This window comes from Nasonia vitripennis, chromosome 1, assembly GCF_009193385.2.
Source record: "Nasonia vitripennis strain AsymCx chromosome 1, Nvit_psr_1.1, whole genome shotgun sequence".
Taxonomy (NCBI): Eukaryota; Metazoa; Arthropoda; class Insecta; order Hymenoptera; family Pteromalidae; genus Nasonia; species Nasonia vitripennis.
In genome coordinates this window covers 6,833,922-6,845,455 of record NC_045757.1, presented here as the reverse complement: position 1 = coordinate 6,845,455, position 11,534 = coordinate 6,833,922, and the positions used below count along the sequence as shown (strand labels likewise).

Sequence of the window (11,534 nt, the reverse complement as noted above, 5' to 3'; positions counted from 1 at the left end):
CATAGCCACGCGTAACAATCGTTATAAGCATATACTTACTAAGATTTAAATTTCGCGCGTTTGTATAGTTTTGTACTGCTAGCGCCATCTATAGACGGTTTTGCTCATACCATCAGCTGTACTATACGGCCGTTAGGTTAGGTCAGGTAAGCGAAGTAAATAAAGATCCCTATATACTGCTTCGTAATTTTTGAGAGAACTTTACTTATTGATTCGTGATTGCATGTCATTTTTGCGGTAGATTTTAGTTAAAAATTTCACGTTTGTTGAGAAGGAGTGAACAGTTTTTATTTCTAAATTGAAAATTTCTAGTTAAAAAGCTGTCAAATTTCGAAGGGTGAGTCCCGATTGGTGTCTACAATTTTACTTTTATTGACAATAGAAAAGTAACCGTTTTTACTAAGCTTGAAATTTAGAAAAGATCGATAATGACTTTTGATTCTTGTAGAAATAAACCAAACAAGGCCAACATGCCGGAACCAGTTCACCATCAAATCAACACAGCAAGGAAGACCTTCCAAGCTCTCTACAAGATATCCAAGCTTCTTAATACAAACTTAGATCCAACAACGCTCAGTTACTGTGTAAGATTGTGTGAAAATGGAGTCAATCCACAAGCCCTTGCAACAATTGTGAAGGAGATGCAGCGAGAAGCCAAGGCTTTGAACAATACTTCAACATATACAAGTAAAAAATGATAATTGTGTGAAAATGTACAGTGAGTTTAAACTTAAGTTTTCTGTTATAAGAACTGTTAAGTATTAAGTATTTTTGTATTTATATAATTTAAATTATGAAGTGAGCAGGAGGTATGAAGCCATGACAACAATAAATGCATAAAATTGTTTGGTTATAGAATTCTTTCGATCTCTTTGGATTTTTTAAAAAAATAAAAATAATCTGTATGTAGTGATTTAGACTTTGTTTCATATCACATCCACAAAAATAATCATTTATTTATATTCTTTCATGAAAAATTACATTTGTGGTATTAGTCTACTTATCATTAATTGACATTGCCTTACTTCTAATAGGAAAAATATTCACATAAGTAGATATTAATGACTACCAAGTCCCAGAAGAAATGGACTCACTCAAAAGATTTCCAATCATTTTTCCAAGCCCTACAGAATCTTTCAGAACAAAAGGATGGTGAAAACCTTGCTTACAAACATGCACATCAATGTCAGGATGTTTGCTCTTAAGATCTTCTATATAATGCATTGGTGTCCAAGCATCATTAGCCCCATAATACAAGAACAGTTTATCCTTGTGCTGAGCAATTGTTGTGTCGTCACGTTGCTTCACCAGATTCAGTTCCTCTTGAGTTAGCAATAAAAGTCGCTTTATAGGCTCTGGATGTACCAGTTGTAGCACAGGTTTAGTTAAACTGGGTGGGATATAGTAAAACAGACTAATAACCCGGATTATAAATGCTTGAATAAGATAGGGAATGAAAGTAATCAGCCATGACAGAAAAATAAGGAATTTATTCATTCTTAATACCTAAAAAAGAAATTAATTAAAGTATCGCATAATGACATGTATAGATTGTTTTTCATGCAAAGTCTATGTTTTAGATTAAAATAAACTCACTGTTTTAGTTAATCTTTGTCCATTAGAAGTTTCTGCCATCCTCTCAATAACAGGGAATAGTAAGTAACATTTAATTACATTATTAGCAATATTGCTATCTTTTAATAAATGCAAGGTAATCCAACTTCCAATAGAATGACCTATTATGTGAATTTTAGCATCAGGTGGTACAAATCTTTTGATAAAATCAATCTGCAATTGGAATTAAAATATGAATAAAGGAAATATCAAACCAGATGATATCTTTACATTATAACTTTACCTTATGCTGGATGTTACCATTCATATCATAAAAATGCTTCTCAGTTTCAAAGTCTGGATAGTCATGAATTAAATTTTCAGGTGGTTTTGTATGTCCTGCATGACCAATTATCCATATTGGTACTTCGCTTGGTAATTTTGATTGTATCACTTCGGCAAATTCTTTATAAAATCCAGGGACACCATGATTACCTGTTATAATTATAACAATATCTTTCCTTGTGTCAACAGGAATTTCTTCTTCAATCCATCTATTGAAGGTAATGATTTCTGTTGGTACTCCATTTATTTTAACTATTGCATGATTCATTTTTTCAAAAGTTTGTAGTAGACAGAACACTTACTAAATGAATATAACTACACTAACACAGTATTGCATGATTCCATGAACACGATTGTTAATAATTGGTTTCATAGCCAATCGCATCAAAACTTAACTGTTTCAACAATATTTTGAAGGACAAGTAATTAGGCTATAACCTGAATGTATTGACTTTATCAAAAGAAAAAAATTCTTATAAGTTATAAATAAGCGATAGAAAGTTATTTAGTAATTAATGAGAATTGTCCGAAAGTTTATTTGTCTTTAAAGCACTTGGAATGTGTTTTGTAATAAAGCTGTACCCCAATGCTACTAGCTTGCAGCTCAGGATATCGTATTGTGTTGGTAAAGAAGGAACCTGATCAATATTTGAATATATTTAAAAACAATAAATAAATACAAATAAAGAAACTTGGTTTCATTAAAAATATGATTATTGATAAATTAACATTATTTTGTTTCTTATTACACCTATTATAATATACATTTACATTTGCCTCATACAGTCAAAATGATGCATAAATAAATAACATTATAAATTACAAAAATCAGTTTTTTCTTGATGAAATTGACTTGTTGATAAGATCTCCAACCATATTTCCAACTCCAATGGCATCTTTCAACACAAAAGTGTGATCAAAACCCTGGTCACACAAACAAGCATCTATATTTGGATGCTTGGCTTTGAGATCTTCATAGTAATCTAAAGGACACCAACCATCGTTGACACCATAATACAAGAAAAGTTTGTCCTTATGTTGGGCTATGACAGCATCATCGCGTTCCCTTACGTACTTCAGTGATTGAGCTATTATTAAATCAAGTCTTTTCAGAGATTCTGGATGGTACATCTTCATTATGGAATTATTCAAACTTGATGGTATATAATAAACTAAGCTAACTAATCGAATTATAGAGATCTGTATTAGAGAAGGCAAGAGAGCGAAAAAGCTAGATAAAAAAATGATGAAGGCACTTAATCTGTAAATCTGAAAGATTTCATGAATTAAAACTAAAATTTAAATTAAATGCAGAACGTGATTTTGTTTTATAAACTTACTGTTCTCGTAAAAAAACGCGCATTAGGTGTTTCTGCCACCCTTTCAATTACAGGGAAAAGTAAATAACTTTTGACGACTTTGTTGGCAATGCTGCTACTTTCTTTTAACAATTTTAAATTTATCCAGCTTCCAATAGAATGACTAATTATGTGAATTTTTGCATCCGGTGGTACAAATTTTTTGATAAAATCTATCTGTAATTGATTTAATTTTGAGATTTAGAAAGAAATGTAATAAATAAAACAAAATTATTTACCTTGTGCTGTACGTTGCCACTCATATCATATAAATGCTTCTCTTTTTCAAAATCTGGAAAATCGTGAATTAGATCATCTGGTGGTTTGGTATGTCCTGCGTGACCTATTATCCATATTGGTACTTCTTTTGGCAACTTTGATTGAATAACTGCAGCAAATTCTTTATAAAATCCTGGAACACCATGATTTCCTGTTATAATTATCACAACATCTTTTCTTCCACTATTGACGCAAACTCCTTCATCAACCTCATGATTATAGACAATGATTTCTGTTGGTACACCATTAATTTTCACTATTGTTTCAGTCATTTCTTCCGTTTTTCAGCTTATTAATTGTAAAAAATTATATCAGTTATCTTTTACAAAATCAGTAATTGAAGGGAATAAAATTTATTAATTTTATGCAACGATTTTTAAACACTAGTTATTAAGAATAGTCTTTCAAGATGTGTGTAGCATTATTCAAAACATAATGCAAATCTGTTACAGCACATGCTTATATGTATTTGATATATCGTACGAGTGTCAGATAATGATGGCTTCAAAAAAATGTGCAATTCATTTATCTTAACTTATCTTTGGTTGAATTTATACAAACTTTGTATCAGAGGTTAAAGCACTTTGTCATTATCAAATAGAGCCTGACCTTTATTGAGTTACAGCTAAGTTTGGAGTTGTAAAGCAATTATGCATTGTTATGAATAATTTGAAAAACCACCAAATTCAAATAGTGTTATATATTTTAAAAAAATCAAAATATTCATAAAAAATTGATTTTTATTAATAAAAGTAACAAATATATGTATAATGCAATAATAAACTATGTTTTGTTCTCATATCACTGGAAAAACGATCTGTACGCCATTTATAGTCTTGAACACAAGAATATTTAGCACATAAGAGTTTCTTTTATCAGAAATTTTATAACTCTGTTTTCTCTACTGTGCCCTTAGGTTTCATTTTTTCTAGTTTATCTTTAACTTCCTGTAAAGAATCCTCATTAACAATGTAATCTTCATTACTGTTTTAGTTATAAGTTGTTAAAATATACCTTAGAGGCGTGTTTTCCAACATAGTTTTGACCTTCTAATGTTACATGGGAACATTCGGGTTGTTCAATGAGGTAATTTTTGGCATCCACAGCTTGTGCTCCATCCCTAAACATAAATATTGCTCTCTTTTGGTCTATGGGATACCTGTAATACAAAAAAATAATTTGGAAATACAAATACTTAAAGGCCAAATTATTAATTGTTGTAAAAATGTTAATTACCTTTCAGCAATAATGTGATTATTTTGTAGGCTACTCTGCCAAATGCGTAGAATACTGTCAGCTTCATTTTCTGAAAGTTGTGGATTGACATCCACAAACATCATAATACTTTTACCCTTTTTGGACATTTTTAGAAGATTATCAGGACTTGAAAGATCCATCTAAACAAAGAATAATAGTTAAGTATTTTGCTCCAAGTTTTATTCCAAAGAAAAATAAGTTTTTTCAAATTTAAGTTATTTACTTTAGATAAGTCAATTTTTGGCTGAGGACGAAGATGCTCTGGAAGTTCATCTGGTTCTAATGGTTCATCATCTTCCTATGTAGAAAATAATTTATTCTTTTAAACATACGTGTCATCAGAATAACCTTTATTTTAATTTTCCAAAAATATTAAAGAATATAACCACGACAAAACAAGATATAGCCTAAAAGTGTATTTTTAAAACTGTGAGTAATCTATTTGATAGTAGTTATCAAGTGTAGACTTTGACCTGCTCTTCATTGATTTTTTATTTAGTTATCAAATGCATTGTCATTCCATTGTAATGCTTTTTTAATCAGTTCAAGTAATAAAACAAAAACATTCAGTTGATTGCAAATTTCATATAACTATTGATTATTCTAATAGTTTCAAGATTAGAAAAATAAAATAAGTTTCTTGTTATCAACAATTACAAACAAAATAATCTCACCTCCCACTGGTCAAGTAAGTGCTCCAAATCAGCATCGGTCATGTCTCTCACATCTTTCCCTATTCTTTTCGCCTTTTTCTTCTCCATAGTCGCATCCGTCAACAAAATTACGCAAATCACCAACAAAAACAATGATAATCTCCACCTTACACCAGGTACAGTCCTCAGCTCCATTTTCGTTTAGGTTAGATTTCACGACACACGCACGTATTTACGAGTTCTTACACTCGAAAACTCAAAATTTTGAATGAAATCTCGTATATGTTTTGATCGTCAATCCGTAATGAAAAACAGGACGAGAGGACGACTGCAGATGGGCAGTCAGAGTTAGCTCACGCGGAAATCGCGCCGACGCCAAGTGGTCGAATCCAATAGGCTGTCCGTCGTGCTGATGTTTACAGTTTACGTCATACACTTACCGCTTATGTAGGTATAGGTATGTACCGCGACATTTTCGAAGGATCGCGCTCCCACTTATCCCTTAATTATGTTTTTGTCGGGAATATGTATTTTCTTTTATATATATTTTTGTAATGATGAGTATAAGTAAAAACTTAATTTTTATTTTATGTAAGCGCACAATATTTTATTCTCGTACAAAAAACGTTACTAAAACTATACAATTATAGTATATCACATTATCAATCCATCATGACCAGTCATATAAAATTAAATGCAGTCTTATCTATTTAAATAAATAACCATTACCATAAATAACATCACCGTGTAATAATTGCGGTATCATTCCAATAATTAACATTGGGTTAAAGTCATTTAACATGTATCAAAGGTTCATTTTGATTGCAGAGACAAATAGGTGTGCAGAAAGTGATAAGATCTTTTAAAAAAGCCTCTCAGATTTAAAATAATTATCCCAGGGACGAGATAGATTCGCTAATGAGGTTCCCAATCATCTTGCCAATCTCCACAGAGTGCTCTACCTTTAGTACGAATGAGTGCTGGAAGCCTCGTCTGCAGAGGTGAGCATCTATATCCGGAAACTTAGCCTTGAGGTCCTCATAGTACCGTATGGGTGTCCAACCATCATTGGCACCATAGTACAAAAAGAGCTTGCGCTTGTGCTGGGATATAAGGTTGTCATCAAGCTCCTTGACAAGAATCATCTCATCCTTAGCCAGCAAGAAAATTCGTTTTAGTGGAATAGGGTGTACTAACTGTAGCACTGCCCCTGTTTGGTGGGCTGGGATACCATAGAATAAACCAAATACACGGATTAGGACTACTTGCAGTAGATAAGGCAACAGTGTGAAAATCCAGCTGAGAAATATGATCACCGCAGCTATTCTTAACACCTGCAAAGAGTGTTTGAGTATGAGAATATGATAAGTCAAGGGTTTGTGCTTAAAATAATTTTTTGATCACTCACTATACCAGTCAGGAATCGACCTGTAGGACTTTCTGCCATTCTTTCAATGGTGGGGAACAGCAAGTAGCATTTGACTACTCTATCAGCAATTTCTGTCTCTCTGAGAAGGTTTATGGTGAACCAACTGCCAATGGAGTGCGCAATGATGTGAATCCTTGCATCTGCTGGGACATACTGTTTAATGAATTCTATCTGTAATAAAAACCATGCTATTAATCATCATACTTCTTATAAATTGTTCAACAGGGCTGCCTAATATACCAATTCTTACCTTGTGTTTCAAATTGCCCTTCAAATCATACAGATGCCTCGCAGGTTTGGTGTCTGGATAGCAGTTAGGCAAATTATCAGGTGTCTTTGTGTGCCCTGTATGACCAATAATCCATATTGGTACCTCGCTGGGCAGTTTAGCCTGTAACTGCTCAGCGAAACCCTTGTAGAAATCTGGAACTCCAGGATTTCCAGTTATAACTATGACAACATCCTTTCTTCCGCCAACAGCAATACCCTCCTCGATCCAACGGTTGTAAGTGATGATCTCCGTAGGGATCTCATTGATCTTCACCGTTGCACGATGCATCTTCTGGGTCTTTTCGCTGACTAAGCACATGAACTATTAGCAGCTTATCTATAATTTACAAACGAAAATAATTAATTCATTACAGCACACAACGCCGTCTACGAAGAAAACCGAACTAAACCATCGACGTGTCGCAAACGCAATTGATCAATGCTCTTACACTGCAGTTTAATATTGCATATCGGAGTAACCTATACTCCTCTGTCAATGTCACGGGCTTTCACGAATTCTTCTCGCGTAATTCATCTCTAATCACTTATCCATATAAACCGGAGCATCGGAGGAGAAAACAGATATAGCTATATAAGCTGCTGCAAAGATTGAAGGCGGATTCGCACTTTGCGATATATATTTTGGAGTACTCCGATTAAAAGGTGATGTTTGTTCGATCCGCGCGGCAACTGAAAAAAAAAGTAAAAGCGTTTCGTAGATATAAGTACTTGGAGTCCCATCAAACCAGCAACGATATCGCTCGAGAGTGATTAAGAATATTATAATTATGATATTTTTCAGTAGTATACGCTCGTTAAACACTCGTTAACGGCTATCGATAAATTTCGAATTTCTCGGTAAAACGCGCCCAATTATATATAGCGCATTCTATTATATTGCACGGCTATAATAATATCCAGCTAGGACTAATAATAATTCGCGATCGCGCAAAAATTCACGGATTTATACCTATATCGAGTAAATATATTCTCTAGCTGCGTCTTGATCGGGCTTCCGTAAATTAGCGCGTCGCGCAGCCGCTCCAGTATAGACTACATTAGTAGGCGGCAGCACTACCTATACGGCACAGCTGAAGGCGGAAGGAAGGAGGAGAGAAAGAGAGAAAGAAAGAAAGAGCGAGAGAGTCACAGGCACTAGGCAGGCGTACGCACGTCCTTCGGGGGGCCAGAGCAGCAGCAGCATAATTTCGACGTCCGCGTATATATTAATTAGTCTTCTGGAAGGAGAAGCTCATCATTTCGTCCTTGTCGAGGTACTTGTACACCAGCTCTAATCCGTAGTTTTTCTTCTCCAGGTGATGTCTAGAAAGACTGAGCGGCTGAGGAATTCGAGTCTGTGTGTGTCTGTGTGTGCGTGCATGGCTACAGTTCGGAGGTTTGGGCCTGTCGGATATCGGTTTCGCTGTTGGTAGATTCTACAGCTGATTTTGGGAACTGGAGGTTTTCGACTGATTGTTTGACGTTTCGAGTTGGAGGAGAGAGTTGGGAGGTTCTTTGAAGTCAAGTGGTCTTTTCACGGAATTTTACTGCGAACGGGTGATTATTGGATGGTTGTTGGTCGTAGTGGGTGGTTGTTGTTTGGATGGCTTCTTTTTGTATGGTCTGTTGTGATCAGCAATGGGGGTGGGCTCTTGACTGCGAAGAGAGAAGGTATAGTTTTTGGGCTTGAATGAAGCAGCCAGTCGATGCTGAACATAACCTAATACAAGAGTGAATCATTTGGGACTGTCTCATTGTTTTCCTTTCAGTGGCAGACCTGAGCTTTTTGCCAGATTCTGCTGCTCCTGTCTGATTTTTTTAATATTCTTTGTTTGCTATGGCTCATTGTTTTTCATTGAGATTATGCTATAAGCTTACTTGTAAGATTTAGCAGCAAAGAAAAGTATTTTGAAATATGGATTTCAAGCCTAAGTATTGATCAGTTCTTATTTTTAATCTTCTTTTATTTATTCAAAAGATTGTATCTATGTAGATTCGTTTCTATTGCTAATTCTGGGATTAAGCATCAAGCGACTTGTAAGAATTAAGCATTGGATACTTTTTTCTTTTGTCTGATAAAAAGCCACTACATAAATTATCATTGTTTGTTATATACCTGTTTTACACTGAAATAGACTTTTGCAGTAATTTTTTCAAAATAATTTATGACAGAGCGCTATTGATTTCCAAACAATAAAGATAATTAGATATGTCTGGTTATATATATATGTGTGTGTGTTTGTGTGTGTGTGTGTATAGCTAATCCATACTTTTGTACTTTTCTAGAAATTTCTAAAACACTCACAAAAAAGGCAGAAAAATGGCTGCATTACCGCGCAGAATCATCAAAGAGACGCAGAGGCTTATGCAGGAGCCAGTGCCCGGGATCAGTGCAGTGCCCGATGACACTAATGCCAGATACTTTCATGTGATAGTTACGGGTCCCGAGGACTCACCTTTTGAAGGTGGACTCTTTAAACTAGAACTGTTTTTACCAGAGGATTATCCCATGTCCGCACCAAAAGTTAGATTTATTACAAAAATCTATCATCCAAACATCGACAGGTCAGACATTATGTCACTTATTTATACTTCGTGGAAAAGCAAATGAAAAGCTAAGTATCTAATGGATAAATCTCATTTCCAGACTTGGCAGAATCTGCTTAGATATCCTGAAGGACAAGTGGTCGCCGGCGTTACAGATCCGGACGGTGCTTCTGTCGATACAGGCGCTGCTGAGCGCCCCGAATCCAGATGATCCTCTTGCCAATGATGTGGCCGAACTTTGGAAGGTCAACGAGAGCGAGGCGATACGCAATGCCAAAGAATGGACGCGCAGATACGCCATGACTGACAATTGATCTCAGCAGCTCGAGCGCTATCATCACTGCGGTTCTCGGAGGCAGGCGCGTCGTTGAGCCTGAGACGACGACGACCACCACCATCACCACCAACACAGCGAGCCGGGCTTTGAATAATGCAAAATACGTCTTTCTTCTCGTTCTCGATATATATATATATATATACCCTTCGACGACACACGACACACCTACACACAATTTTCCGATTGCTAGATTTTTCTTTGTATACTCTTTCTCTCTAATTTCCCTAATACTTTAATTACAGACAATATACGCAGATTTTTGCTATCGATGCCGACGAGAAAGCTTTGGAAATAAATATTATGAAAAAGTTTTGAACAGTCGTACGTTGGGATGTATACTTTCCGTGTAAGCAATTGATGCCGTTATGATCCCAGGTAGTACAAGGCAATCGTGTTCTTTTTTGTAAATCTATCTCTACTTCTTGTTTTCGTTTTTTTTTATATGAAACCGTAATAGTTGTATTATGCATTTCTTTCGTTCCGCTTTCGTCAGAGACGAGCGATTGTAATTGCGCGATATTAACAGACAGACACACCTACACACTGACATTCACAAGACACAGAAAAAACACAGAATGAGCTTGCAGTTTCCAGTGAACCTTTTTCATATATGAGTGCAGCATCGAGTATATATAACAGTAAGAAAACGGAAAGACGTGAAAAAAACGAGAAAACAGAAGGTCTCTATGCTACATAGCTGGCAGATAATTCTTCGTCTTTTTTAAATTGCTTGCGTAAATATAATAACAAGAGAAAGAATCAGAGATGATAAAGAAAACGAGAAACATCGGACCGCGCGTACGTACGACACATTGCTGGCACTAAAGGTTATATATATTTGTAAAATGAATTTTATAATAACAATTTAATGGAAATGGCGGTTCTCTTTTATTTCTAAAAGAAAAAGCTAAATGGGTCTCGGAAGTGAATTCTCTGCCAGTCGTCCACAACATACTAAAATCGTTATCTTAAGAATGATTGTAAAAGAAGAAGGGGGTACGAAAAAACTGATATCCTAGTTTTAATTTCTGCGTAAAGCATTAAGGTATTCCTTTTTTGTAGATAAGACTTAAGATCGCTCGTTTATTGTATAACGAATTAATTAAGTAAGGAAAATAATTGTTTGAGAAGCGAGTACTTTTATAAAGTAAAATAAAAAAAAACAAGGAACTGATGAACTGCTGAAATATTCTTTGTTGTTCTCAGAATCCCCACTTGTGTTTGTGCGCTTCGGCTATGACCTAATAAAAAGGAGTTGAAACTTAAAGAATGAAGAGCAAATTATTATTGTGTACGACTTACGTAAACAGCACTGATTATCTTAACTGTACATCGAAGATTATTATTTTTCAAATATAGGTCAGGAGTATAAAATGTCAAGAGAAAATGTCGACAAAGTTTTATGGCTATCATCACCTCGTGCCTTGTTCAACGAGTTTTTGCTTATGGCCAGGTTCTATTGCTTAAATAATAATTCAAACAATATCACTTTGTCGCTGAGAAGA

General features: G+C 34.9%; 5 protein-coding genes across 12 annotated transcripts; 2 read left to right on the top strand and 3 right to left on the bottom strand.

Annotated features, from left to right (window-relative positions):
* The first annotated feature begins 123 nt into the window (after positions 1-123).
* Positions 124-913, top strand: LOC100678740 (mitotic-spindle organizing protein 1). 2 transcript variants are annotated; one of them, XM_008218134.4, is made up of 2 exons: positions 124-146; positions 449-913. In XM_008218134.4, exon 2 carries the CDS (start codon positions 471-473, stop codon positions 696-698), a length of 228 nt encoding a protein of 75 aa, XP_008216356.1. In that variant the 5' UTR covers positions 124-146; positions 449-470; the 3' UTR covers positions 699-913. The 2 variants fall into 2 exon arrangements, with proteins under 2 accessions (XP_008216356.1, XP_003423810.1); XM_003423762.2 differs by having other exon boundaries at positions 128-337.
* Positions 914-924: 11 nt separating this feature from the next.
* Positions 925-2,721, bottom strand: LOC100121861 (lipid droplet-associated hydrolase). Its single transcript, XM_001605419.6, has 3 exons — positions 1,859-2,721; positions 1,597-1,788; positions 925-1,506 (listed from the first exon to the last, which is right to left on the bottom strand). The coding sequence occupies exons 1-3, from the start codon at positions 2,165-2,167 to the stop codon at positions 1,066-1,068; spliced, it is 942 nt and encodes a 313-aa protein (XP_001605469.1). The 5' UTR covers positions 2,168-2,721; the 3' UTR covers positions 925-1,065.
* LOC100115873 (LDLR chaperone boca) lies at positions 2,595-5,918 on the bottom strand. Of its 2 annotated transcripts, none has more exons than XM_032596153.1 (5): positions 4,773-4,933; positions 4,551-4,695; positions 3,497-4,483; positions 3,240-3,434; positions 2,595-3,168 (listed from the first exon to the last, which is right to left on the bottom strand). In XM_032596153.1, exons 3-5 carry the CDS (start codon positions 3,806-3,808, stop codon positions 2,728-2,730), a joined length of 948 nt encoding a protein of 315 aa, XP_032452044.1. In that variant the 5' UTR covers positions 3,809-4,483; positions 4,551-4,695; positions 4,773-4,933; the 3' UTR covers positions 2,595-2,727. The 2 variants fall into 2 exon arrangements, with proteins under 2 accessions (XP_032452044.1, XP_001606770.1); XM_001606720.6 differs by lacking the exons at positions 2,595-3,168; positions 3,240-3,434 and adding exons at positions 5,017-5,091; positions 5,468-5,918 and having other exon boundaries at positions 4,259-4,483.
* A 90-nt stretch (positions 5,919-6,008) lies between these two features.
* LOC100115911 (lipid droplet-associated hydrolase) lies at positions 6,009-8,230 on the bottom strand. 4 transcript variants are annotated; one of them, XM_008218138.3, is made up of 5 exons: positions 8,116-8,230; positions 7,595-7,835; positions 7,126-7,482; positions 6,855-7,046; positions 6,009-6,780 (listed from the first exon to the last, which is right to left on the bottom strand). In XM_008218138.3, exons 3-5 carry the CDS (start codon positions 7,462-7,464, stop codon positions 6,337-6,339), a joined length of 975 nt encoding a protein of 324 aa, XP_008216360.1. In that variant the 5' UTR covers positions 7,465-7,482; positions 7,595-7,835; positions 8,116-8,230; the 3' UTR covers positions 6,009-6,336. The 4 variants fall into 4 exon arrangements, with proteins under 4 accessions (XP_008216360.1, XP_031777787.1, XP_032452043.1 ...); XM_031921927.2 differs by lacking the exon at positions 7,595-7,835 and having other exon boundaries at positions 8,116-8,205; XM_032596152.1 differs by lacking the exon at positions 8,116-8,230 and having other exon boundaries at positions 7,551-7,674.
* Positions 7,605-11,299, top strand: LOC100115951 (ubiquitin-conjugating enzyme E2 N). 3 transcript variants are annotated; one of them, XM_008218140.4, is made up of 3 exons: positions 7,605-8,419; positions 9,432-9,710; positions 9,793-11,299. In XM_008218140.4, the coding sequence occupies exons 2-3, from the start codon at positions 9,466-9,468 to the stop codon at positions 10,004-10,006; spliced, it is 459 nt and encodes a 152-aa protein (XP_008216362.1). In that variant the 5' UTR covers positions 7,605-8,419; positions 9,432-9,465; the 3' UTR covers positions 10,007-11,299. The 3 variants fall into 3 exon arrangements, with proteins under 3 accessions (XP_008216362.1, XP_031777788.1, XP_032452045.1); XM_031921928.2 differs by lacking the exon at positions 7,605-8,419 and adding an exon at positions 8,502-8,702 and having other exon boundaries at positions 9,793-11,296; XM_032596154.1 differs by lacking the exon at positions 7,605-8,419 and adding an exon at positions 8,557-8,816 and having other exon boundaries at positions 9,793-11,296.
* Positions 11,300-11,534: the final 235 nt, after the last annotated feature.

What these genes read in the sequence shown, in the direction of transcription:
- LOC100115873 (XM_032596153.1), bottom strand. Translation starts at nt 3,808, where the DNA reads ATGACTGAAACAATAGTGAAAATTAATGGTGTACCAACAGAAATCATT. An exon ending in GTGGCAACGTACAGCACAAG is followed by an intron (nt 3,435 to 3,496) that starts GTAAATAATTTT and finishes AATCAATTACAG; the next exon opens with ATAGATTTTATCAAAAAATT. An exon ending in CGCGTTTTTTTACGAGAACA is followed by an intron (nt 3,169 to 3,239) that starts GTAAGTTTATAA and finishes GAAATCTTTCAG; the next exon opens with ATTTACAGATTAAGTGCCTT.
- LOC100115951 (XM_008218140.4), top strand. Translation starts at nt 9,466, where the DNA reads ATGGCTGCATTACCGCGCAGAATCATCAAAGAGACGCAGAGGCTTATG. An exon ending in TATCATCCAAACATCGACAG is followed by an intron (nt 9,711 to 9,792) that starts GTCAGACATTAT and finishes TCTCATTTCCAG; the next exon opens with ACTTGGCAGAATCTGCTTAG.
- LOC100121861 (XM_001605419.6), bottom strand. Translation starts at nt 2,167, where the DNA reads ATGAATCATGCAATAGTTAAAATAAATGGAGTACCAACAGAAATCATT. An exon ending in ATGGTAACATCCAGCATAAG is followed by an intron (nt 1,789 to 1,858) that starts GTAAAGTTATAA and finishes TTCCAATTGCAG; the next exon opens with ATTGATTTTATCAAAAGATT. An exon ending in GACAAAGATTAACTAAAACA is followed by an intron (nt 1,507 to 1,596) that starts GTGAGTTTATTT and finishes TTTCTTTTTTAG; the next exon opens with GTATTAAGAATGAATAAATT.
- LOC100115911 (XM_008218138.3), bottom strand. Translation starts at nt 7,464, where the DNA reads ATGTGCTTAGTCAGCGAAAAGACCCAGAAGATGCATCGTGCAACGGTG. An exon ending in AGGGCAATTTGAAACACAAG is followed by an intron (nt 7,047 to 7,125) that starts GTAAGAATTGGT and finishes TTTTTATTACAG; the next exon opens with ATAGAATTCATTAAACAGTA. An exon ending in GTCGATTCCTGACTGGTATA is followed by an intron (nt 6,781 to 6,854) that starts GTGAGTGATCAA and finishes CACTCTTTGCAG; the next exon opens with GTGTTAAGAATAGCTGCGGT.
- LOC100678740 (XM_008218134.4), top strand. Translation starts at nt 471, where the DNA reads ATGCCGGAACCAGTTCACCATCAAATCAACACAGCAAGGAAGACCTTC.